The 26,792-nt window shown below is 46.2% G+C and overlaps 1 protein-coding gene across 1 annotated transcript in view; it reads left to right on the top strand.

The window, feature by feature from the left end:
• CDYL2 (chromodomain Y like 2) overlaps positions 1 to 26,792 on the top strand; it is a 324,144-nt gene that overhangs the window by 280,013 nt on the left and 17,339 nt on the right. Inside the window, exons 5-6 of the mRNA XM_034639042.1 lie at positions 14,398 to 14,615; positions 22,326 to 22,498. Coding sequence (XP_034494933.1) covers positions 14,398 to 14,615; positions 22,326 to 22,498 — 391 coding nt within the window. The remainder of the gene's footprint in view (positions 1 to 14,397; positions 14,616 to 22,325; positions 22,499 to 26,792) is intronic.

The raw sequence follows: 26,792 nt of genomic DNA, 5'->3' as shown, positions 1-26,792 counted from the left end.
ATGACCTGAGCTGAAGGCAGATGCTTAACTGAGCCACCCAGGCACCAAGACACTGGATCTTATTAAGATTTGTGGAAAATATATAATATCCACTTCAAACATCATCAGTAAACCGCATGTGTACCTCTTCCTCAAACATTTAGTCACTGCTAGAAGCCAGGTGCTGTGTACCTGGAAGTGGGTCTCTGCGTGCTGTGTTCTGGGAATATAATGATGAAGAACCCAAGATGCTCACAGTTTAGGGAAGAAAACAAATAAATGGGGAAAAGATTAATCAGCCATACCAAATTTCCGTACCATACCCAAACAGCCAACATTGGTTTCTTGAGCCCATGCTATGAGCTCTGTATACATAGTAACTCAGTTAATCCAGGATGTAGGGCCTATCTCTTCCGCATTTTACAGAGAAGGAAACTGAGGCATATTGAGGTGAAATACATTGCCTGGGGTCCATTGGTTGGTATTTGGCTGTCCCAGGATTCAGAGCCGGTGGGTCTGACCTCACACCCACATTCTTAACTGCTGCTGTTTTGCTTCTTGAGGGATGGGGTTATCTGAGAGCTCAGACGAAAGCTACATCATGTTTGAAAATGCTTTTTCTTTCTCTCTCTCTCTCTCTCTCTCTCTCTCTCTCTCTTTCTTTTGTTTAGTTTCTTGAGATCATTATTTTTTTCTATAATTCAGTTAAAGAGGCATTGACTTTGTGCCCACTGTGTGCTGGGAACTGGCCTGGTCTTCCAGAGGACTTCAAGCTAAATGAAGCCAATGAAGGGATCAGAAGGTCCCAAATGACCAGCTGTGAAGCCGAGCATGCTGAGAACTCAGGGCGCAGACAGATGGCCATGGGGGGCCCTGCGGTGGATGGTGGGCCATGCCCAGGAGCTTGGGGAGGAGGGGACAGCTGCCTGGAAGAGAAATCTTGCAGGTGGCCCTGAGGATCTGGTGTGTGAAGGTTGAGAGAAATGGCATTCAGGGACCTGGGGACAGCTGAAGCAATGGCCTGGGGGCGGGAAAGTGCAGAGAACTTCAAGTCATCCTGGGAGGAGGGTGCTTTAGGGGCAGGAGTGAGTTCAGGTTGGAAGACAGGTGAGACCAGCCACAGAGTTTGGGAGTCGAGCCACAGCAAGAGAAGATGAGAGAACAGATTTTATTTATTTATTTTTTTAATTTTAAGTTTTTTATTTAAATTCAATTAGCCAACACATAGTACATCATTAGTTTTTGATATAATGTTCAATGATACATTAGTTGCGAGAAAATGGATTTTAAACCAAGTCACTTTGCACTTTGAAGACCCTAGGGAGTCTTTCTGTGGTCTAGGATTCTGGCCCAATAGTGCTTTGAGGGTTGGCATGGCCCTGGAAGGGATTTAGCACAGGAGACATGATTTGACCTGTGGAAAAAGTTTTTTTTAATGAGGTTATCTTACATGTTGGATTTGTGCTTTGCTCTCCTGTTCAAACCATTAAGTCATCTGACAATAAGCATAAGATGTACGATCTATCCCTCCTGGCAATTCTAAGTAATGTTGGAACCTCAGCTTTCCTAAAATTCATGACATGTCAGGAGGCATCATTATAACATGCCAGATGATGGCTAACATGACTAAGTGTGATTTTTAAAAATTTGTCAGTTTGGGCTTTGCTCTTGAATTCAGGGATTCTGTACTCAGGGACAGTTAGGGGCTGGGACAGTGACCAGCCGTGAAATAACCACACACGTATTGAGTTCAGGTGCAGGTTGGGTGCTTTGATCTCTTTGTGACACTAGTGGGTGCAGTGACGGGGGGAGGGTGTCTTTTCAACTTTAGTCCCCCCACCCCCTGAACATCCTGACTGCCCAGCCATGCTTCTGTTGAAAGACGGTGCCGTCCCTGACTGCTGAGTCTGATTCCTCCCAATGCACTGGACGTGTAAACCTTACACCCCCTATCCCCACCCCCGCCTTCCTGTCTCGGGGTGCTCTCAGAACCGTCCACAACGCTTTAGGGATCTTGGGTGAGTCAACCACAGACCAGGAAATGGCTCTCATGCACAAGAACTATCACTTTCTCTTCTAAGAACTGCAGCTGGAAAACCCGAACCCTGCAGTCAACAAAGTGATAGTTTTCACTCAACCTTGGAATTGATGAGTCTTCTCTTTTGTTTATTTTAAGCCTTCCTACCACCCACCCCTCTGCCATACTTTGCAGCTGAAGGTGCTCCAGTGTGAATTGCCCTTAAGGTGGTCCCAGCCCTCCCTTCTCTCTGTGAATCAATCTGCATCCCACGGCACTGATCAGGACTGGAATAGTAGGGCGAATGGGCAGGACGGGTGATTCCTGGGCTTGCGTCTTTCCATGGGGCCAGAAGCAGACCCCTATCCTGCTCTCTGGCCTCTTGTTCTCACTCCCTCTCCTTCAGTCAGGAAATGGAAACTTCTGTAGGTCTTTGATTATATGTCTAGCACTTATTCCTTTATCTGCTCATTGATTGGGTGCAGGAATGACTGAGCCATTTCTGTGTGCTGGGCTGCACTGCTCCTGGAGATTTAAGAATGACCAACACAGCCCTTGTCTTTATGACTATCTAAGGGTGAGCAGGGAGTCAGTCGAAAAAAGGTACATCAGGATTTGCAAGGTATGCAAGATCACTATCCTGCAGCATGATGACCTGCACTGTCCAAGATGGTGGCTACCAGTCAGGTGTGGCGAGATTTCAGTTAATTAAAATGAAACAAAAATTTTAAAATTTCAATAGCCATATGCAAGTATTGGTTACTGTATTCGGCAGTGAAGGCATAGAACATTTCCATCATCACAGTACGTTCTGTTGAAAAGCAGGATCCTTGTCTGTTTCTGCCCATCAGCGTGTTCCAGGTGCCAGGCATCTCATAGGCACTCACTAATTGTGTGCTGAATGAGTGGTGGAAGGTAGAGTAAAGGCTGTAAAAGAAGAAGGATATACATACAGCTGCAAGAAGAGGGATGAGCTGCTCTGGAAGACTTCCCAACCAGGTAACAGCAGAGCTGCATTGAGACGGGTGAGACCTTTAGCACACGGGCATTCCAGGACAGAGAGGGACTCCGGTCACTTGACCTCTTCCTTCTGTGTTCTGATGGCTCAGACTACAAATGGTTTTACTACTTTCTGTGCAAGGGAAGGAAAATTCATAGCACTGACACTGCGCTGTCTCCTTGGGTATCTCTGAGAGGTGAGATCTCGCTCGGCTGTCATGAGGCGGAAGGGCCAGTTGTGATATGAGTCATCTAGGTGTAAGATGAGCCTGATTTCAGAAAACAAATGTTTTCATGCACGGGGCTAATACAAAGTTGTGGGAGTGTGACCAGCACATTGGGAAGTGAACATGGAATGCATCCCAACGTCAGGACTGTTAATTATGAAGTTGGCCCGTGGTGCAATGGAGTTGCTCCATTTGTTTTTCACTCATTCATTTCCCCGATGAGCAGTTTGTAGAGCAGTTGCTGTTTGCCAGACACTGTGCTCAGTCCTGCAGATGCAGAAGTGAGTAACTCTCAGGCTTGTCTCCAAAGAGTTCAGTGGGGGCATCAAGCAGATATACAGATGATGATAACACAGCAAAATGAGCTTGGCTTGGTAATAGCATCACACGACACCGGTCCGAGTGTAACATCCGAATTTTCCTTCCTGCCCTATTTAGTAAAGATTGGGCACTTAGGAAGAAAAGCAGAGCCAACACCAGTGGGAGGGCCCAAGACTAGTATTAGATTTGAGCCTTGGTGCTTGAATTAAGCGTCAAGTTTGAAATCAAGATGCTGGATGTTAAACCCTATCCTGGCACTTTCTGATGGCGTGATGACCTTGGCTTTTGGTTTAGTCTTCTCTAAAATGGGGATAAAATTGTGTCTTACAGGGCTGTTGGTAGCATTGGAGGAGGTAAGCTATGTGAATCGCCTACTAAGTACCCAATAAAATATAGGTATTGCATATGGTGAGCCGTCGAGAGAAAGGACTTTGAAGATGAGGCTGTACTGACCCTGAAGTCTCCATTTTGGATGGTTCTGGGCAGGTGTAGAGATCTCTCCTAACCCCACTGCCCGTGATGACCAGAGTTGCCCGAGTTTCTGAGAAAGACCATTTAAGTATGGAAATGGCATGGACAGTGCATCCCTCAGTTGGGGATAGCATCCTCTGATGATCTGTCTGAACTTTCCCTTCCTTCCTCCCTATGACCTTCTGCGCCTGAGGTTTGACATGGTCTTGGTAGGGAAAATGGGCACAGACCCCGACCCCTGCCTGGACTGGATGTGTTTTTTTGAAAGCTGATACTGTGTGGTAGAACCCTCCAGCCATTTACCTCTGCCTTTCCTCATCCCAGGGCAGCTTCCCATGTTTTTCTATTTCTCTTTGTGTGTCTTACAAACTGCAGTGCATTTCCTGACACACCTTTCCTTCCTGCACATTGACAGGTGCACGCTATTTCTGATAGTTTTGGAGTTGTCCCTCCATTTCTCAGTTGATTGGCCCGGTTTCCTCCTCCCTGTAGCTGAGCTGAGCTGATTTTTTCTGTCTTTAAGGGTCTCTCCTTAGGGAATCCTTCACTCACCTGAATTCTTTCATCTTTGGTTCAATCGGGTCATCTCTATCTTTTAATCTAATCTTCTCTCAGATTAATGCAATTTTTAATATATTTGGATTTTTTTCTTTTATTTTGCCTTCTGTTTCTCTGCTCCTTCTCTCATCCCCATTCCCTGATGTTTTGAAGCTTTGTTAATGAACTGTACGTTTTATAGGTTCCCTCACAATGGGCTGACTTAGAAGCCAGCCACATATTATATTTGTATTCTTAAATTTTAGCATACATATTGAACTATGAATCTTTTCAAACAAATAGGATGTCCTCCTATTGAATATAGCAAGGAGGATACCACTTGGCTTAAATTCTCATTGGACATCTTGTTTTTGTTTTGTACACCCAATGTTGTTAAACACCAGAGATAGTATTTATTATTTTTGTAGTGAGTGATTACATTTCTGAAAAAATTTTTCGTTTATTGAAATTTTTTATACTTTATTTTTTATTTTTATTTTTAAATTTTTTTAAGAATCCAGAATGTATTTTATTTATTTATTTATTTAGGGTTTTAAAAAAATAACATATAATGTATTATTTGTTTCAGGGGTACAGGTCTGTGATTCATCGGTCTTACACAATATACAGAGCTCCCCACAACACATACCCTCCCGAATGTCCATCACCTAGGCACCCCATCCCTCCCACCCCCCTTCACTCCAGCAACGCTCAGTTTGTTTCTTGAGATTAAGAGTGTCTTATGGTTCGTCTCCCTGTCTGGTTTTATCTTGTTTCATTTTTTCCTCTCTTCCCCTATGATCCTCTGCCTTTTTTCTCAAATTCCACATATCAGTGAGATCCTATGATAATTGCCTTTCTCTGACTGACTTATTTCACTTAGCATAATACCCTCTAGTTCCAAACACGTAATTGCAAATGGCAAGGTTTCTTTCTTTTTTTTTTTTTTTTTGGTGGCTGCATAATATCATTTATTGAAATTTTTTAAGACCAACTTTGTTTCTTGAGTCCTATGTCTTCCTCTGAATTAGCTGTTTTATATGGTGAAGTTTCTCTTTGTAATTCCTTCAGACTCTGGTAGATAAATGCTGTTGGCATTGGGGTGTCTGAAAAATGCCCATTTACTCAGACCTTTAAATGCTGTTTTAGCTGGGTATAAAAGTCTTGGTTGACACTTGTTTTCCCAGTATTCTAATGGCAGAAGTTCTTTTTTCTTCCCAGGCCAGTGCTGTCCCTGTTGCTATCAGTCTGTCAACCCTTTGTGATAATGTGATTTTTTTTCCCCTCCAGACCACTTTTTAAGATCTCTTTACCTGTGGCATTCTGCAGTTTCACTATCATTTGTTTCTTCATCTTGCTTAAGAACCAGAGTGCTCTTTCAAACTAAAAACTTGCCTTTTTTTTTAAGTTCTAGAAAATACTCAGTGATTACCTCTTCAAATATTATTTTCTTCGAGCTGTCCCATGAATGGAATTTTAGTTTGATTCTTATTTGCAGGATATTTGTTTTTTTAAAGTGTATTTGACTTTTTGTTTTAAAGTAATTTAAAACTTACAGAAAACATTGTCAAGAGCCTCTTTTCACATTCACTGGGTTTTTTTTTTTAACATTTTATATGTTTGTCCTCTCTTTCTCCATATGTTTATGTATATGTATGTGTATAAATATATGTTTAGATATAGACTCACATACATACACACTCATAAGTTATGTATAAATGATTATACAAATTATATACAGATTATTACTCTTTTTTTGAACCGTTTCAGTATGGATTGCATACATCATGCCTCTTTACCCCTTAACATTCAGTATGGGTATTTTTTTTTTTAAGATTTTATTTATTTATTTGACAGAGAGAGAGACAGCCAGTGAGAGAGGGAACACAAGCAGGGGGAGTGGGAGAGGAAGAAGCAGGCTCCTAGTGGAGGAGCCTGATGTGGTGCTCGATCCCAGAATGCTGGGATCACGCCCTGAGCTGAAGGCAGATGCTTAACAACTGAGCCACCCAGGCGCCCCTCAGTATGGGTATTTTCTAAGAAAAAAGATACTCTCTTAAGCCAACACAGTGTAGTTATAAATTTCAGAAACTTAACATTGATGCAATAATCTATTATCCATATTCCATTTTTTCCTATTATAGTCCAAATTTCTTCCATTCCAGTCCCACTGATTTCTTCCTCGCCTTCCCCATTCCGTATTTGTTTGACCCTTATTCCATTGAGAGAACCCTGTCTCTCCACAACATCACACATTTACTTATTTGCTCAACCCTATCCTGCCTATAAAATAATTCTGGAATCGCCCCCTGCCAACCACTATGAAAACAAATCCACTAGGGGGCGTTCAGGGTTTGTTTGAGGGTATGTAAGTCATAATTTTGCTTTCAAAAGTTACTTGTATTGGTTCTCTACCCTCCCCCATTGTGCTTATGATAGGATTAGATTCGATTCTTCTCTTTCTGTTTGCATTCAGTTTATTTTTCTTCATCCTCCCTGATTTTATTTTCTTGACATGCTTTAATATACTTCTAGCACTTAAAACAGACAGATGCACTCAGAACAGTGTCATCTCTCCCCTTCCCCTCTATTCTCCCTGCCAACTGCTTGTGCCCACTTGTATTTGCATAACCAGTTTCATCTTCTTCTGGTTTATTCCTCCTGTGTTTCTTCCTGGAAAAAAAAAAAAAGATGTAGCTCTTTCCATTTTTTTCTTACACTAAACGTAAAGTACTTTTGCACCTTGTCTCTCTCCACTCGAAGATATATTTTGGAAACGACTCCCTGTTAGTTCATAGAGACCCTGCTCATTCCTTTTTATAGCTGCGTAGTATTCCGTTGTGTGGTTGTACTTAGTTTGTGTCGCCAACCCACACTTGGGTATTTGGATAGTTTCCAATATTTTGCAATTGCATTGAGTGCTGTAAGGAGTCATCATAGGCACATATATTTTTGTACTGTTAGAGGTTTACGTTGATGTCACATTTCTAGAATTGGGTTGCTGGCTTGAGAGTAAGTGCATAAACAGTTCTGTCACGTGTTGCCAAATTCCCTTCCTTGCTGTTATGCCATTTTGCCTTCCACCCACAATTAAGAGAATGCCCAACTCCCCACATCCTCTCTGGCAGAGCATAGCGTCAGGATTTTGAACTTTTGCCAAGTGGGTGGGTGAGAAATGGTATCTCAGTATAGTTTTAAATCTTACTCCATTATTTTGGGTTTTAATTTGCATTATCAAAGAAAGTTGAGGTTTTGTGTTTAAGGGCTACTTTCATGTAATATTTGTGGGTGCCTGCCCATATCTTCTGCCCACTCTTCATTAAAGGAGGAATTTGGGTCCTTCTGACTTGTCTTTAAAACTTCTTACAATTTGGGGATCTTAGTCTTTTATCTGTGATATGCAAATATTTTTCTCCCATTTGCCATTTTTCTTCTCATTTTTCTTTACCTTACCCCCACCCTTATTTTTTTCCTTCTGTTTTTGAGAATTTCTTCTTATTTTCAATGAATGTGGTTTGTTTTTTTTTTTCTTGTATCTGTCACTTTGAGGGTTTGAAACATTCTTGTTTTAAAGTCCTTTTCAGATTTTTCCATGATACTCATTTTATCTTCTTTGGAGTAATTCATGTCACAAGTGTTGATTTTGTTGGCCAGGTTTCTAAGCCTTAGATGTCTTCAGGTTTTGGAATTTTGGTGTAACAGACTCATGTTAAGAAGGAAAGTTGTGTTTTGATTTTGTTTGCTTTCTCTCCCCCCCTCCCTCTCTGATAGTTTGTGTTTGCCTCCACCTGGCCCGGAGCTCCCAACAAAGCTGTGACCGTGGGCAGCAGGTGGTTTCCTTATTGTTGTCCTGCCTTCATGGAGGGGGACTTGTGCCATCCCCCAGGGTCAAGCCCTGGGCCTGGGTCCCCTCTCCTGTGTTGTGTGGGACACTGGTCTCTGCCACCCTTGAGCGTGCTTCCTGCCCAGCATTCCCAGCCCCCAGCCCCACGTAGTGCTTTGTGTCGACATTCTGCCTCTCACGCACAGAGATGATTATCTTGTTTGTAAGTCCAGTATTTATCTGCCACTTCCGCGTGTTTGGAGCGGAGGGGCTGTGTCAGAGCGTGATTTTATGGAACTTTCTTAACGTCAGATACTCCTTTGTACTTACTCCGAAGGAAGGAATGTGGGAAGGTTTGAAGGGAAAAGAAGGAAGGAAACTGTTCTGTGTCCCAGGAATGCGGCCACCATCACTTCCTTTACTTGGCAACAATCCTGTGGGCAGGAATATTTTTTCCCAATTCACACGTGGGTAATAGGGGCACAGAAGGTGGGTGAGTGAGCCACCCAGGCTTGCAGCTCATGAGAGGGAGTGTGGGGGTCTGAAGTCTGGCCCGTTCTTGGGTTTCCCCCTGATTTATGGACTCACAGGGCTGTCAGTCCTCTCTGTGCCTGGAATGCCACATCCTGGCCTGGGTCTATGCCTCAGGCTTAGAGGCTGGGAGGAGGAAGAGGGCTCACCAGTTAATTCCTCTTTTTTGGAATGACTTGGGGTCCTTCAGCTAACGTCTGTGTAGCGCCTAGGATGAGCTAGGCACTTGCTAATCCCCTGTTGGTTCTTTAACTGAACTCAAAGCAACCCTGAAAAGCAGGTCCTGTCAGCCCCATCTTGTCATCAAGGAGACTAATGCTCAAGGACTCATGTGGCTTCCGACCTTCTCCCAGTTAGCAAACACAGGGCTGGAATTTCCACGTTGGCTGGCTGCAGAGCCCTCAGCTTCCATGCTTCCAGCATGTTCTGTTTCCCATGGTGTCTTCCCGGTAAGCCTGCCACAGTCTCAGGAAGCATGATGCCACAGAGGGGGAGAGACTTGAGGACAGCTCGGTGTGAGGCCAGTATCTCTGAGGTGCTGAGGGGCTCTGGGGGGGCAGCTTTGCTCGGAATCTCCTAAAATACAGGGCCCATGTTAGCTGCTTTGGTTCAGATGTGAATTCAGGCCCTCAAGGAGGCTCTCCTCCTCCTGTGGGCCCAGAGATGGTGCACCCTCCAAGGCACCATCAGAGGTGGGAACCCAGGGTCCTGATAGAGAATAAACCGGTCTGTTTTCCTCAGGTAGTTTTGTGGTTTATGGGGTCAGATGGTCCTTTGTGGGCTGCTTTATCCTGTGCTCTTGCAGAAAGAGCACAGGCTTTGAATTCAGAGACCCCCACTCCCATTGTTATCTGTCACATCCCTCGATATTTTCTCATCCGTCCCAATTTTAGGTAATAGTTTACTTACTGACTTTTCATCTCCTCGACCCGAAGCATACTCTGTGAGGGCAGGGACCTTAGTTCTCTGATTTTTGTTGGATCTCCATCATCTAGCATCCAGCCAGCCCATAAGAGGTGATCAATAATCACATTTCAAATGAATAAATAAAATGAGGGAGAGCTGACTCTAACTCTAGTCCCACCATTTAAAATCTTTGTGACTTCCAGCCAGTTATTCATTTTTCCTTACCTGCAAAATAGACAGAGACAGGCAGTTTCGTAGGACTGTTGAGAAATTTGTAGACAACCTATAGAACTGTTTGCAGAAGGTAAGCCTCCTGTCCTCCTCTCTCATTAAATTGTTAATTAGTACCTTGACTTGGTTGGGGGAGGGGGCAGGAGGATTTCGGTCAAAGCTTTCCCAGACCTGGAAGGCGCTGATGTGTACAAGCCCCGAGCTTCTGACTTCTCACAGGCGAGAGCCAGTGCCCTCCGAGAGCAGCTCTACGACGCCCTAACCTCTGCCGACAAGGCCATGGCACGGATCTGCCCGGGCTGCTGCAGAAACCCCAGCCAGCTCCAATTAGGAAGCGCTTCCGAAGAGCTGAAGGTTTTGAGGTTAACCCTGAAGAAACAGCTCCCTCTACACCAGCCTTTTAATTAAATGCTCGAGTTTACTTTCCGGAGTTCATTGAATCATTTTACCCGCATCACGGGGCTTGACAAAGCCCAGTTGCTTTGAGTAATGGAAAAGTACGAAAGGAGGAGGCTTCAAGGACGCTGTCCGACGACACAGGCCCTGCTGCTTCTGTGCCACTTTGTGGCTCTGTGCTCACCTGGGTGGGGACCCAGCATGCAGGAGGAGGGGTCTGTCCGGGGAATCATTTCCTTTTCCCTGCCTTGGACTCGGTTCTTGAGATTCTGAGACCCACGAGGCTAAGTAAGGACCTGAGTCCACCCCCAGGGTGACTCAAGGCTCCAGGGGCCAAGGAATTATTCCCATGGACTTCTTGGTGCACAGGTATTATGCTGGGCTATGTTGTGTCTAACAGTGATCCTGCCCTTAAGATGCTCACAGTATTGCTGGGGAGACAGGGTTCATGCAGGAAAATATTGCCGGAATATTTTTGTGCTGAGCCAGGCAATAATGATTATAAAGCAAGTAGGAGCCACCATTCATTCATTGCTTACTGTGTCCTCTTTCTTGATGCTCATAACCTGTTCTCAGAGGATCAGCCAACAGGGCATGTTCACTCTGTCCACACAGTAATTTTCCCAAGTAGGGGGCAGGTTGGGTTTCAGGCTTTCCTTGGGCTTCCCAAGCTTCTGGTTGGGTTCCAGCATCCCTGCTCTAAACTAAATGAAAGACTCTAATAGGTAGTAAGTCCCTCTCTGTGTTTCCTTATACCCCCTCCTCCTACCTCCCTGCAGCTCCATTCTGCATGGGGTAGTCACCCACCACCCGCAGCAGAAATGGGGACACTCAACAAGATCTTCAGACCTTCACCAGTATTCATGAAGAGGGCTCACCTGGGGTTCAGGGAGGCGCCTGGTGATGGATGACCCCCTGGTTTGTCTGGACCCTGGCTCTCAGAGCCTGGTTGCTGAAGCAGCAGCAGCAGTTTGGGGTGGGGCCCAGCAGGTGGATTTTTTAACAGTTCTCCGCTGATCCTGATGTACGTTCAAGTGTAAAAACCACTGGTCCTGCCTGCATGTCAGAATTGCCTGAGAACTGTTTTGCGGGGTCTTAAAAAGAAATTATTATTAACTTAATTTTAAAATAAAAAGAACTTCACTTTTTAAAACAGTTTTAGACTTACAGAAATATTGGGAAGGTCATACAGGGAATTTCTCTATATGCCATAATCTGCTCCCTCCTGTTATTAACATCTTATGTTTAGAGTGGTGCATTTGCTACAGTTGATGAACCAATCATGATACGTTGTCATTGACCAAAGTCCTTAACTTTATTCACGTTTCCTTAGTTTTTGCTTAATGGCTGTTCTAGAATCCCATCCAGGATCTCACATTTCAGTGAGTTGTCATGTCTCTTTAGGCTCCTCTGGACTTTGGCAGTCTCTCCTACTTTCCTGGTTTTTGATGACCTTGACCTTTTTGAAATGTACTGATGAACTATTTTGTAGAATGCCCCTTGATTTGGATTTGTTTGATCTTTTTTCCAGGCCTGGACTGGGGTTGTAGGTTTTTGGGAGGAAGACCACACATTGTGTTGAGGGCACACACCATTACTGTGACTCATCACTGTTGATGTTGGTCCCTGTCACCTGGCTGAGGGGGCTTTGGCTTCTCCATCTGCCCCAGTCAGGTTTCTCCACCATCCAGTTACGTACGACCCCCGCCCCCCAACTTTCCATGCTGCGCTGTGTGGAAGGAATCACCGGCTCAGCCCACACTTAACGAGTGGGGACTTAGGCTTCACCTCCCTGCGGGCAGGAAATCTACAGAAACTGGAATTCTTCTGCATTCTTTTCCCCCTTTTATTTATGAATTTGATCATTTACTGACATCAGTATGGACTCACAGGTATTGATTTTATATTTTCAGTTATAACGCAATTCTAGTCTATTGTGTTGCTCACGTTGTTCAACCTTTGGCCATTGGGAGCTCTTTCAGTTGGCTCCTCTGTCCTTTTGACATTTCTTTTCACTGCAGAGATTATTTTTATTTTTTTACTACTTCCTTCCTTTCTGCCACCACAAGCTTATCTTGTGTGTTTCCTGCCCCAGACCTGGAATCTGCCATTTCTTCAGGGAGTCCTGGTTCCTTTTACTGAGAATGGTATCAGAAACCAACGTCTGGGCCCTCGGTGTGCTCGGTGCTGTTGGGGTGTCAATGGTTCTGGGCCCTCTCAGCTGACAGATGGAGGAAATACACGTGTGTGTACTGCCCTGTGTATACACACTTACCTGTAACTATGTCCGAATGTAACTCTGTATCTGTCTTATAGATGCATGAGTTCATCCTGATGTCTCCCACTCTGAACCCACTGCCACACGGACCCTTCACGCCCCCTCCCCTGACTTACCTGTAAACTCCCACTCCAGTGGTGGGAAGCGTTGCTTCTCTGCCATCCATCTGCTGTCCATTTGTTTAACCGTTCACTTCTGGCACACGTGGATAATAGTGTCAGAATCCTGAACTCTCACCCACCCCCATGGGAATGGACTTTGCCAGCTGCAGGACAGGGTTTCTCTATGGGCTGTCTTGCCTTTAGTTGTATAGACTCCGGTCATTCCTAGAGTTTCTGAGATGCTGAGGGCCTCCCACCCCCTTCAGTGAGGTTGTTTCACAAATTGGTCATACAGTTTGATTCTTTGATAACATGCTTCATGCCTTCCTTGGAGTCTCCCAGTCTCGTAAATTTATTTATTTTAATTTGCATCCTTTAAGCTTCACTGTCTGTGCAGCAAAGTTCTTTGAGTTTTGACAGATGCTTAATGTCCCACATTCCCCATCGTGGTCTCCTGTAGAGTCGTTTCATGGCCCTCAAAATCCCCTGTATTTCACATGTTTCAAGTCCACTTCTACCCGATCCCTGGAAACCACTGATCTTTTGACTGATTGTGTGTAATTAGAATCGTGCCAGGCATAGCCCTTCACACTGGCCTCTTGCACTTAGCAGTATGCATCTAATATTCATTTGTGTACGTTCGTGGCTTGATAGCGAATTTCTTTTTATGGCTGAATAATATTCCTCGATATGAACGGACCCCTTTGTTTATTCATTCCCCTGGTAAAAGACATATTCGTTGCTTCCGGGTTTTGGTGATTATGAATAAAGCTGCAGTGTTTTGGTTGGTTGGTTGGTTTTGTTTTGTGGTCATCAGTTTTCAGAGTAGCGGGTTCCTTGCTGCTGAAGGCACATGAGCCGAGGCGGAGGCTCACAGGTGGAAGTGTGGGAGGGGGATTGAGGATCCTATGGGGCCCTCTGCAGAGAGCACTCTCTGTCCTAGCTCAGATTTGAAGATGAAGCAGTTAAGTCCTGGGCCCTTCTCCACCCAAGAACAGAGGGCNGAAACCACTGATCTTTTGACTGATTGTGTGTAATTAGAATCGTGCCAGGCATAGCCCTTCACACTGGCCTCTTGCACTTAGCAGTATGCATCTAATATTCATTTGTGTACGTTCGTGGCTTGATAGCGAATTTCTTTTTATGGCTGAATAATATTCCTCGGTACGAACGGACCCCTTTGTTTATTCATTCCCCTGGTAAAAGACATATTCGTTGCTTCCGGGTTTTGGTGATTATGAATAAAGCTGCAGTGTTTTGGTTGGTTGGTTGGTTTTGTTTTGTGGTCATCAGTTTTCAGAGTAGCGGGTTCCTTGCTGCTGAAGGCACATGAGCCGAGGCGGAGGCTCACAGGTGGAAGTGTGGGAGGGGGATTGAGGATCCTATGGGGCCCTCTGCAGAGAGCACTCTCCGTCCTAGCTCAGATTTGAAGATGAAGCAGTTAAGTCCTGGGCCCTTCTCCACCCAAGAACAGAGGGCGCATGGAGGTCCCAGCCACATCCAGTCTGAACGTTCTGTGATCACCCTCTCGTGTGGCTGTTCTGTGTCAGCTTCTCACTTTGGTTGTCTGATTTTGGAAGGCTCTGCTCTGACCAACGGGGGATTAAACCTGCACAGCCCCGTGAAGAGGAAGCTGGAAGCAGAGAAGGACTATGTCTTTGACAAGAGGCTCAGGTACAGCGTCCGACAGAACGAAAGCAACTGTAGGTTTCGGGACATTGTTGTGCGGAAGGAAGAGGGGTTCACACACATCCTGCTGTCCAGCCAGACCTCGGACAACAACGCGCTGACCCCCGAGGTGAGATATGGGGCACCTGCAGGGAGGGTCTGGCTGGGGAGGACTTCTCACTCGGAAGGGGGCACTGGCTTTCTCTTTGTTGCATCAGGAGCCAATGACAATAGCCAACACACATGCAGACTTGACTCTGGGACACACGTGCTAATCACTTCATATACATTCTCCATTTGATCTTTATGACCAGGTGATGATACTAACCCATTTTACAGATGAAGACCCCAGTAAATGGAGAGATTCAGAAAACCGATCTGGGTCTCAGAATTAGTCAGAGGGCAGCCCCAGACCCCAAAAACTGTATCTTGGGCTTTTCCAAGCATGCCAAATTCCCTTGCTTTGGAAGGAATCCGCTTTTTTTTCAATTGAGACAGAATTCACAAACCATACATATCACCCTTTGAACATACCTTTTTTAGGTACACAAGGTCGTGTAACTATACCCACGATCTTGTTCCAGCACATTTCCATCACCCCCAAAGGAAACCCCATGCCCATTGCCATCCCCTCCCCCTTTTCCTTTGCTGAGTCCCCAGCAACCACAGATCTACTTTGTCTCTACACATTTGCCCATTCTAGACATTATGTGTAAATAGAAGTGTATTGTATGTGGTCTGTGACCAGCTCCTTCCACTCAACATGATGTTTTCAAGGTTCATCCATGGGGTAGCACATGTCCGTGCTTCCTTCCTTTCCTTTTATGGATATGTCACATTTTGTCTGTCAGTCGTTCAGTGATGGGCATTTGTCTTGGTTCCATCTTTGACTACTGTGTTATGACGAATATCACTGCAAACGTTTGTGTGTGAATTTTTGTGTGAACACGTTTTCAGTGCTCGTGGCTGTATTCCTCCTTGTGGAACTGCTTGGTCGTATGGTGACTCTGTATTTAAGTTTTTGAGGAGCTGTGGGACTGTTTTTCACAGCGGCTGTGCCATTTTCCATTCCCCCTGGCCATATATGAGGGCTCTAGTGTCTCTGTGTCCTTGTCGACACTTGTTATTATCTGTTCTTGTTATTGTAGCTGTTGGAGTAGGTGTGAGGTGGCATTTCACCGTGGTTTTGATGTGCATTTTCCTGATGACTAATGATGTTGGGCATCTTTTCGTGAGCTTATTGGCTGTCCCTCTGTTTCCTTTGGAGAAATGTCTATTCACTTCTTCTGCCTATTAAAATTGTTTTTAATGTTGAGCTTTAAGACTTCTTTATCCGATGTATGATTTGAAAATACACTCTCATTCTGTGACTTGTTACTTCCTTGATGGCGTCCTTGGATGTATGATGTTTAAAAAAATTTTTTTTTTGTTAAAGATTTTATTTATTTATTTGACAGAGATAGAGACAGCCAGCGAGAGAGGGAACACAAGCAGGGGGAGTGGGAGAGGAAGAAGCAGGCTCACAGCAGAGGAGCCTGATGTGGGGCTCGATCCCATAAGGCCGGGATCACGCCCTGAGCCGAAGGCAGACGCCCAACCGCTGTGCCACCCAGGCGCCCCATGATGTTTAAAATTTTGATGAAGTCCATTTTACCTGTCTTTTCCACCTTACCTTTTTAGTGCTAATCGTGCTTATATTTTAGGTGAACACAACGGGGAGACAATGAATACTTAATGCCGTTACGTAGACAGCACCATTTACAATCTGGGGTACTGAGGGGGAGCAATGAAGAAATAAGTAATATTTTTAAAGAGCTTCTTAGTGGTGCAAATGTGGGAAAAGACTCATCCAAGAAGCTCTCTCCAACTAGACCGACCTGCCACAGGGCGACAGAGTGGTAAATGACAAAAACTGTGACCCAGCCAGCTATCAGCGGCTCTTTGTGCTTTGTATGTTCTGCTTATCCCAGGACGTTCCTGATGTAGGAGTCCTACGATCCACCTCTTACAGATGAGACAATGATGGTTTAGAGAACTTAGGCCTAGCATCCCATCAGCTTCAGGGGGCAGGACCCTTGCCACTCGTGCCCACCATATTGTTTCTCACACTCAGCCCAGTGCCTGGCCCATGGAAGACAGCGAAGTCCCCACCTCCCTTTCCCTGTCCTGTGATACCCCGAACTCTGATTCTATAGTAGTAGTGAAGACACAAGGCTTAACCACAGGGGTGTGTTAACCACAGGGACACATTCAGGGAGTGGCCATCTGCCCAGACTGGGCTCAGCAGGGTGGTCTGGCATTACCCAGTGTATCCGGTATGGTCGGGGAGGCCCAGCAAGTGGGTGGGGGAGGAGGTGCTGTGTCCTCAAAGTCATAATCACATCTTGTCATTACGATTTACATTAACTATAGTTCCTTCAAGGGACTGTGTGTGTGACAGTCAGGAATGATTGCCATAAGGCACGAGACGTAGCTAAAGCCTTTGCAGTTTGTGGGGCTGCTGGTCACCTGCTGCCCCTCCTCTAAGCATGGTGTTTTGGGGTCTCTCTCGTACCTTCAGAAACCATGTCAGGGTTCTCTGCTGCGTAGGCCTTGGTGGTTTACCCCCAAGGCTGCCCTTCACGTGTTTATACACCTGGAAGCCTCATTATTTTAGGCTCATTGTGAAACATCTGCACGAGACCAACTCTTCTTGGATTTTTTTCTACTTCACTGCTTTTTAAAAGCATGCTTTTAAAAGGCACAGCATTTCCTTCAATAAGTCGAATAAATGTGGAGTCCCCCAGTTCATCCTGTCTCTTTGGATAGCTTTATGCGTTAACCATTGCCTACTCACCATGGAAGATGCGAGGCCTCCAACTGATGTCAGGTGCACAGGTTCTCAACTCCTGAGATGAGGACTTGGTGAGTTAGAGGTTCCATTGCTAATTGGTGTCTGTCAGTAACAGAACAGGAGGAAAATGGAAAAAAAATATTGATCTGGTGTTTTTAGCCATCTCAACACCCAAAGTGGATTGACTCTATAGGGTAAGCTGGCCAACTGGGTAAGGTAGCCTGAAAGAAATATCCCAGTGAAAAGAAGAGGTGTTAGCAGAGGAGTATAGATTTTGGAGTCTAGTGGACTAGGTTCAAATCCTTCCTCCACTAGCTTGCCTTGGGAAGTTACTTGCCTCTTTGAGCTTCCTCATCTATAGAAGTTATAGTATATCTTGCTTGTGGGATTAGAGATAATGTCTGCAAAGAGGCTCGCAGAATGCCTGGCACACAGGAAGTATTCGGTAAATGTTCCCATCATTGTTAAGATGAAACAGAGGTGATTCAATGGCCTCCAGCAGACCCAGTCTTACTTATGCATGGAGCAACTGCGATGAGACCGCCCTGCGTGTCTTAACTGAATTTCTTTTTCTACTTGTATGTGGGACATTGGTTGGATTGGCCTCATGGGGAGAAATTCATACATTATGGGGTGTGTTAACTAGATTCTGAGGCTAGCGGGTATGTTGTAATATTGCTCCTGTCTGGAATATAGCAAAGAACCAGGAAAATGATGAAAATGCCCCTTTAGGAGAGAACCAGCAAAATAGATTGTCCAAAGTGTTGGTGATTAAAAGCCCATCCACTTCCTCATTAGGTGCACTGGGTGTTATACGCAACTAATGAATCATCGAACTTTACATCAAAAACCAGGGATGTACTGTATGGTGACTAACATAATATAATAAAAAAATATTAAAAAAAAAAAAGGAGAAGACCCCAAGCCCTCTCTCAACTCCTGGTTTTCTGCAGTGTTCCCAGCCTCAGTGAACCACACCACCACTGTCCAAGGGAGCACACCAAACATGTGGGAGACACACCGCACAGCCTCTTGATCATACCCACCATATCCAACCACCCACGAGGCCTATTAACTTTAATCCTTGAGTAGCCCAATAATAGGCCTTCTATTTCCATCAGGACGATATATTCTGTGTGGATTGTTGTAATAACCCGCTAACAAGCGTACTCTTTCATCTTTCCTACCCTGTAATCCATTCTCCTCAATGTGGGCATAGTGATCTGCCAGGAATGCAAATCTGATCAAGTCACCCCTTCTACACACACAAACACACACACATGCACACACTTGTGCACACATACTTTAAACACGTCAGTGATTCTTAGTCGCTCTGATTAAGAATCAAAACCATTCATGTGGCCAGTGAGGCTGGTGTGTACTGACCTGCCACTTCTGCAAGCCTCCTTGCCTCGTACCACACGTCCCCCTTCTCGTCTCCTGCACTTCAGTCAGCCTGGCTTTCTTTCATGCTCACACCTGCCCCCGGGCCTTTGCATATACCTGTACTTCTGACTGAAACATCCTTGCCTAGTGGCCTTGTACTTCATTCAGGTCTTAGCTCAACCACCATTTCCACGGGATCCTTCCCCACCCCTCAGCTCCCTGGCCAGGTTATATCCCCCTCTCAGGAGCTTTCCCAGCACTATGTGCCCTTCCATTGTTAATGTACATGTATTTGTGTGATAATTTGTTAAATGTCTAGTTCCCCCCATTACACTGTAAACTTTTTGAGGAGGTAAATACTGTGCCACTCATTCAAATCAACAAACATTTATTAAATTTTCTTATGTGTGAGGTTCTGGACTAGGTGTTACAAGGGTTATACAGATTTTACTCATCTGTTTTAGCTTTTAAGGAATTGTATTATCTATTCCTGAATAACAAATTGCCCTAAACTTAGCATCTTAAAACCATGAACGTTCTCTCATGGCTTCTGTGGGTCAGGAATCCTAATCCACGGCTTAGTTGGATGCTTCTGGCTCGTTGTCTCTCAAAGCCTGTAGTCAGGACTTGTTGCCTGGGGCTGCAGTCTCAACTGAAGGCTCAGTGGAAGAGGATCCTCTTCCAAGCTTACCCAAGTCACTGCTGGCAGGTTCTCACTGGCCAGAGACATGAGTCCCCTGTCCTATGGCTCCCCCGTCCATATGGGCTCCTCATGACATGGTCTGCTTCCCCAGACTGAGAGCTCCAAGGAGGAGAGAGAGCAAAGAGGACAGCCAAGACAAGCTCTGTCTTTTTGGATCCCAGTCTCCTCTTGGATGGGACATCTTGTCACTCTTGCTGTATGTTGTGGTTAGGTGTGAGGCATGAGGTCTGGTCTACACTCATGGGGAGGGGATTCCACAAGGGTATGACTCCCATGGAGGGGATCATTGGCAAGCAGGAGGTAGGGTGAGGCAAGGATGCTCACATTCTACAAGGGAGCTTGTCACAAGCATCGTAGCAGGGACATGTGTGATGTCGGGAGAAGGAAGAGTTTGTGTTTAATTAGGGATATTTGGGAAAGCGTTCATGAAGGTGGTCATAGGTGAGATGGGCCCTGGATAACTGATTTCAGCAAGTAAAGATGAAGTAGAGAGAGGGACTCTGGTCTACTCTCCCTTTCAACCCACTTCTAATGAATTTGGTGATCTGGTTCCAAGCCGTGGCAGATCGAAGGTAGAAGTAGCAGGGGGTCTGTGCTTTCTCTAGTGGATGCTGGCATCTGGAGCAAGTGGCAGCCAGCAAGTGTCTAACCAGGGCAGTAAATCTCAAGAACATATTGAGGGCTTCAAAATGCATAGCAGTCTTGGACCATTTGTTGCAGAGCCATTACCCGGGAGCCTGTGAGGGCACTGGTCGGTTACAGCCTAGCAAGCCACCATCCAGAGGTAGCTATGTGGGTGCAGCAGAGACGTTTAAGGAAGCAAGGGAGTAATCATTTTAGAATGTTTTACTTGAAACAAACCGGGTACGTTATACCATTTGGGGTCCTTCAAGGAGATAGAACCTCAGCCGTCAGTCCCAATTGGCTTATCGACACGAGAAAGGCAAAGGAACGCTATACTAGCTAGATAAAGCATTCTTTAAAAAATGTACAGTTTGTACTTTTCTAACATGAGTGAAACACAAATTTACTTTCCATTTAATTCATAAAGGAGGTGGCTGTTTTGTTTGATTTTGCCTTTACTAATTGACAAGTAAATGTGACCTCAGAGAAAGAGAGGCCACTGTCTGAGTCGTGTGTGGAATGGCAGCTCACATCTTTACAGCGCGGTTTTCTTTTATTTGCCTCTCAGAGAAATAGAGTCTGTGGATTGTTCAGAGTGTGTCTATTTCTGGAGGCAGATGGATTAAAGGACCCACAAGATAGTGGCCTCTTTGCTTTTTTGATGTTCAAAATGAATCTGTGGCTTACACCCTGTTAGAATGGAAAGTGCCTCTCCCATCCTCACAGATCACAGGCTAGGAGAGTCTCCATTTGAACTGACATTCAGCCCTATTTTTTTTTCCCACTAAAATTCACCCAATTATTTAAGTCATCCTACAACATGGAGTGGTAGAAAGAGAAGGGATTTGGGGGTGAGGTTTGTACTATGGTTCTGCCTCTTGTTGCTGACCTTGGGCAGCTTCATGCCATTTCTCTGAGTCTCCCTTGCTTTACCTGCAAGATTGGGATACCATTCCCTCCTAGATGGGATTTTCGTTTGGAGTAAAATACGTGGAAATTACCTGTTGCAATCCCTGGCACCTCCAAGTGCTTAATAAATGGGTTCTTTAAAAAGTATAATTTTGAGAACATGGCTCCCATAATATTTTCTCATTGTACCCTATGATTATGCCTATTGAAAAATTAATAATGATCCCTTAAAAGCCTATTCATTTATTGTCTCCCCAGTTGGACTCTCAGCTCCACCCAGGCAAGTGCATGCCTTGTTTTCTCTTACCATGCCCTTTTTGCACTTACTCACTTATTTTTCCCTCCTTCCCTCACTTTTGTTGGACTGAGTGATTGAGCTTTCTTTATTTTAACCCCCTCCCCATTCATTGTAATCCATGTACTTTTAAGAAGTTGTCCCTAAGTTCTGCACACGTAATGAAGCCTAAACGTCATCCTCACCTCTCCGCCACGCCCAGACCTAGAAGCTCGCCATGTGGTCGTCATTCCTTCTCTCATCTGATGCGCTAATTACCGCCTGGACCCCAGTTCTACCCTTGTGCAAACCCTCAGCCTCAGTTGGTCAATATCAGTCTGATGATTTTATAGTCATTCTTATATTGATTTATCAGCACATTCACCACATTTCTTTGTTGGCTGTTATTCCTTGCATGTCTGTTTTTCTTTCTGAATATAGTTTTCTTCTTTCTGAAGTGCATCCTTTTTAAATTCTCTCAGTGAGGGTCTAAGAGTGGTAAATGTTCTTTTGCTAAAAATGCCTAATTTTTACCCTTGCTTTTGGATGATAGTTTAGCTGGATACAGAATCTGTGTCTGATGGTTGTCTTTCTTGGCACCTTGAAAATTTTGGGAGCTGTGATGCCAAAGCCCACTTCCCACATGCTACCCATGAGCCATGCAAAAGTCTTAGTTGAATTAAGGATGAGCAAGAGTATAACTAAACCTGGCCTTCTAGAGAAGGCTAACATACCTCACCTGGGCTGTGCACAGGAATTTTTTTCTCACACCTTGAAAAGGGCTAAACATGCAAATGCTGGAAGAAGATTTACAGAGATTTCCTAGGGATTACATGGCTCTAAGCCAGGCTTCCAAGTCTGAGGCCATTGACCCCACTGCCACCTTCTCAGCACTCTGCCTGTTTGGGTGATGCTGCAGGGCAGCTCTGGTTTTGGTGTTTCTTTGCTTAGTCTGGATGTGGCTTGTATTCAGCAGAGTCTTCCTGCACAGGAAGAGAAGATGTACTCACCTCTGCCCTCAAGGGTGAGGCCTCTGGCGGGCTCAAGGTCTGGAAGCCCCTGGCGTATAGGTAGACACTTACCATCCCCACAAATCCATCTCTGCCTGCAGATTATGAAGGAGGTCCGGCGAGCGCTGTGCAACGCGGCCACAGATGACAGCAAACTGCTGCTTCTCAGTGCAGTGGGCAGTGTGTTCTGCAGCGGCCTAGATTACTCCTATCTAATTGGCCGGCTGTCCAGTGACCGGAGAAAGGAGAGTACCCGGATTGCAGAAGCCATCAGGTGAGCTCTGCTCATGTTTGGACACTTTGGGAACTGCCTCCTTCTTGCCAAATGTAGCACATAAAAACACAGCCTGCTCAGTTAAATTTGTATTTCACACAACAAAGAATTTTTATAATAAGTATATCCCGTGCAATATTTGGGATATACTTATACTAAAAAATTATTTGTTGTATATCTGAAATTGGGATTTTAATTGGGCATCCTGTATTTTTGTGCCAAAATTAAGGGTGTCTTTGTTCTCTAGGTTAGATCCCACTTTATTCTTTTGATCAAAAAGAAATGTTATTTCTTTATATTAAGCCCAGCATCTGGTAATACCCACGTGTTATCTATGCTACTCCCTCCCTCTGCCTGGTGGTGAAACCATTGATTTTTCTGGGTGTTCCTGTGTCCTGAAGCTGATATGGCTCAGCACTGGGGAGAGGACGGAGGGGTACCCTGGGCACAGGGACTCCTGTGCATTTGCAGACCCAGCGGCATGGGGAGTGCTTCCCCCACTCATGTTGCCTTTGGGACAAAAGTTGGGATCCTGGGGCTGACATCTGATCCCAACAATCCGTATCTCTTTAAGGACCCTGGAGGGTAGTTATTTCCCCATTACTTCTAGATTTATCAAAAGCAAGTGTGTGTTATTTCCAGCAACGCTGTCACTCAGCCTGCACCCTGCGAAGGGCTAAGGCTTGCTGCTGCACCTTGCTCCAAGCTCCAGCAAGAGTCACAGTATGGTAATGCCACCTGGTCTCTTGGAAAGAACACTTCTCCATGTGGTGTCATGGAGCCTCAGACCTCATGTGACGGATTTTCTGGGGCCTCCAGTCTCACTGTGCCTGGCAGCATCACATGGCTGCTGATTGTCATGTGGCTGTGGGAGCTTTCTACTGGATGCTGTCTCCAAGAGATGACAGGGGGATGCTGTCACAGGTGGAGTTCCAAGTCCCCTCTTCAGGGTGAAGCATCCAGTGAGGAATGCTCCAAAACACATGTGTGCTTCCTGTTGCAGAATTCTTGCCCCAAGAGACACAAAATGGCCAAATGCTGTTACTAGAAAAGGCATCGTGGTTGCACGCTGCTCCCAAGCTTCCTGGCTACAGACAGCCCTGGTCACGTCTGCTGCCATTATTCTCTGCTCAGGCTCAGCTGTGCCTTTTAGTAGCTGCCTCGTCACATGGCGAGGGGAGCCACAGGGTCCGCAGTAAGTTTCCTTCATTTGTGAGACCTTCAGAGATGGGGCACCCATCTCTGGGGCCTGAGGAAAGCCTTGGCCATAGCCATCATGTGGTTTACGAATTTCAGCAGAGGCATTAGCTGGATTTCCAGAAGTCCCAAATTTGAGGAGATACTGAATGCATTAGCTAACGTCTTGAGAAACTCGGTCAGTGGGATTTAAGACATCTGCTATCTCATCAGGAAGGTGAGTTTCTCTTAGGCAGAGTAGAGAGGGTGGTGGCAGAGGGAATTCTTCCCAGTGCTCAAAGGGAGTGGAAGTTCCTAATTCGTGAGCCTGCAGCGACACCAGGAGAGGGAATGGGGGATGCCCCCCAAACCAGTGGTTCTTGGCCCCAACAGCACAGAGAATCCACAGGGAGCTTTTCTAAAACCCAGCTGCTTCACAACCCCAAAAGATTCCGAGTCAGTGAGTGGAGGGTGTGGCCAGCTCATTTTTGGTTTTGAAGTTCCCTCAGTAGTTCCACTGTGCTAGAAGGAGCGAGGGTGGATGAGCGGCTTCATGGGGATGGATGGGGGTGCATACAGTATGGCCCCGTAGCCAAGAGTGCCCTCGGGGTCAGAAAATGCGCCTTGTGCGTTATCACCAAATCCTAGGGGAGGCTCCAGCTCCACCAAATTCGGAGTGCTTCCCCCGGTAGGCACCCTCCAGAGTTTGGGACATAAGGTGTCAGAGAAGCCATTCCCAGAGAATGTTCTGCAGATTTCCACAGAAGCATCATGAGTGAAGGCAATGTCCATAAATTACTTTGGGCCACGCTGCAAATTCTGTCCCTGCTCCTGCAGATTTTCCAGGCATAGGAACATATTTGCAGTCTGAGAAGTCTCTTGTGAAAGAACTTTGTTCAAAGTCTAGCATGGCTGAAACATTCTTTGGCCACAGAACCTTATAACCTGCAGACAGCCCTTGGAATTCCCTGGGGGACGTGCATGCTCCCGGCTGGGCTGACCTCCAGGATCCAGGCACGCTGCTCGGCCACGGCACCCCCAGCACTGCTCCCACCCCATCCTCATCATTTCCTAGAGAAAACACGCACACACGTGACCCAGTACGCCGTGTGCACTCTGCAGATGTTTGTTGAATGAACTAGCAGATGTGAGAAGAGCTCAGATGATTCATTCAGCACAGGCTTCTGTCCAGGCCCCAAACAAAGCTGTCAGCCCCATCCTGAAAGAGAGGCTGCCCTCACCTGAACTCCTCACAGGTGATGGGCTGGTCTGCTGATGAAGATTAATCAGATAACCCATGTGAAAAACTTGGACGGACCCAGCACATAGTTAGTACTTAGGACAGTGTGAGGAATTACTTTCATTTCTAGTACTGTTGTGCCCAGCCACAGTTTCTAGCTAAGCCTGCTCTGACTGTGGAGTGGGCTTCAAGAGTACCCCTCTGAGGGCCCCGGGAGGACCATCACCATGTGTGCCTGGTGCTCAGAGGTCTTCTGCTGGCTGACTTGGCTCTGAACTTTGGAAGTGGGAGAGCTGCACCCTGGCGCTCTGGTTAAAGGAAATAGATAGCCAGGTCACACAGGAAATGCCAGTGGCTCCAGGTGGAATCCAGACATCCCTGTGTNCCAGTGGCTCCAGGTGGAATCCAGACATCCCTGTGTGTGGATCATTGCTTCAGAGTTTCCTTTGGGCCTGGAGGGTGGATCACCAACCCCTGAGAATGGAGTGCGAGCAGCATCCGCCCTGCCCAGCAGGGGCACTGACTATAGTACCGTACGCATTCATNCTCAGAGTTTCCTTTGGGCCTGGAGGGTGGATCACCAACACCTGAGAATGGAGTGCGAGCAGCATCCGCCCTGCCCAGCAGGGGCACTGACTATAGTACCGTACGCATTCATGGCCGAGGGCTCCTGCGTGCCAGGCACTGTCTCCTTTAATTCCCATACGGCCCTATAGTGACAAACCATTGGCTTTGGCATTTGACAGGGATGAAAATGGGATTCCAGAGGGTGAGTAACTTGTCCAAGATCTCACTACTAGTTAGGGACAGAGGAGACTTGACCCCAAAGTTCTTGCTCCTTCTGCCACATCGGTGCAGCCCAACACTGAGGCAGGCAGAGAGCACAGGGCTCAGGCTGAGTGGAGAAAGCTGCGGGGGCTGGAGTGAGCGTGACTGATGGACTTTGATGCCGAAGAAGATGGCAAGCCATCTCCCCCACACCGTCCCGCCACCCGGGTCAGGATCAGACATCGAGCGGCAGCATCTGTAATGAGATATCCTGTTTGCTGTCGGGCTTCTGTGTCTACTGGGCCCTTGTGATAGAGACCTTCTGCTTGAGTGAGAGGAAGAGGATGGGGAGAGTGGTCCGTGCAGTGCATTTTCATATCCAGNTGGGGAGAGTGGTCCGTGCAGTGCATTTTCATATCCAGGACATGAGCCCACGAGGCAGCTTGGGCCAAAACAGGATGGCGTGGGGGTGCAGGGGCAGAGCTGGGCACACTCGGTCCCCTTAGCCCTCCTCGGACGTGTGATCCCTCTGCACCGGGCTCTGGTAGGAGACCACAGAGGAAAGCCTCTGGGCTCTGGAATGGTATGCTCCCATAAGGTTGTGAGGGCTGAGGCGAATTCCTGAAGGGCTGCCATGTGGAGATTGGAGCAGGGAGGGGGTGTCAGAGAGACCCTCACGGGGTGCACAGTGGGGAGGCGTCTTGGTAGGAAGGACCGTCTTCACTGAAAGTGTCCCACAATGGCTGGAGGATGGTGTATGCTCACAATGCTGGGGAGGGAATCCTACACTGAGTGGAAGATTTGGCCTGACGACTCCTGAAGTCCTTTCCAACTCAGAGATTCAAGGTCCTGCAACTGTATGAAGGGGTTAAGATATGGAATGTTGGCCCCAAATCACCCAGACCCTGTGGTTCCAAGGTCCCTGCCGAGAAGCTCCACATATGGTGCAGGGTCCAAATTGCATTTGGTAAAAAGCACATGTTAAGGCCAGTGACCGAGGCCATGAAGTTAGGAAGTCAGGCCAGGAAATGGGCCACTAGAAAACCAGGACTCAGAGGGCCGTGGTGCCAGAGTGCAGCAGTGTCCTTTCTGGGGTCAGCAGCGATGGGG

This window comes from Ailuropoda melanoleuca, chromosome 12 (genome assembly GCF_002007445.2).
Source record: "Ailuropoda melanoleuca isolate Jingjing chromosome 12, ASM200744v2, whole genome shotgun sequence".
Lineage (NCBI taxonomy): Eukaryota > Metazoa > Chordata > Mammalia > Carnivora > Ursidae > Ailuropoda > Ailuropoda melanoleuca.
Note: the sequence above shows the minus strand (reverse complement) of the source record. Positions and strands in the feature narration are given on the sequence as shown.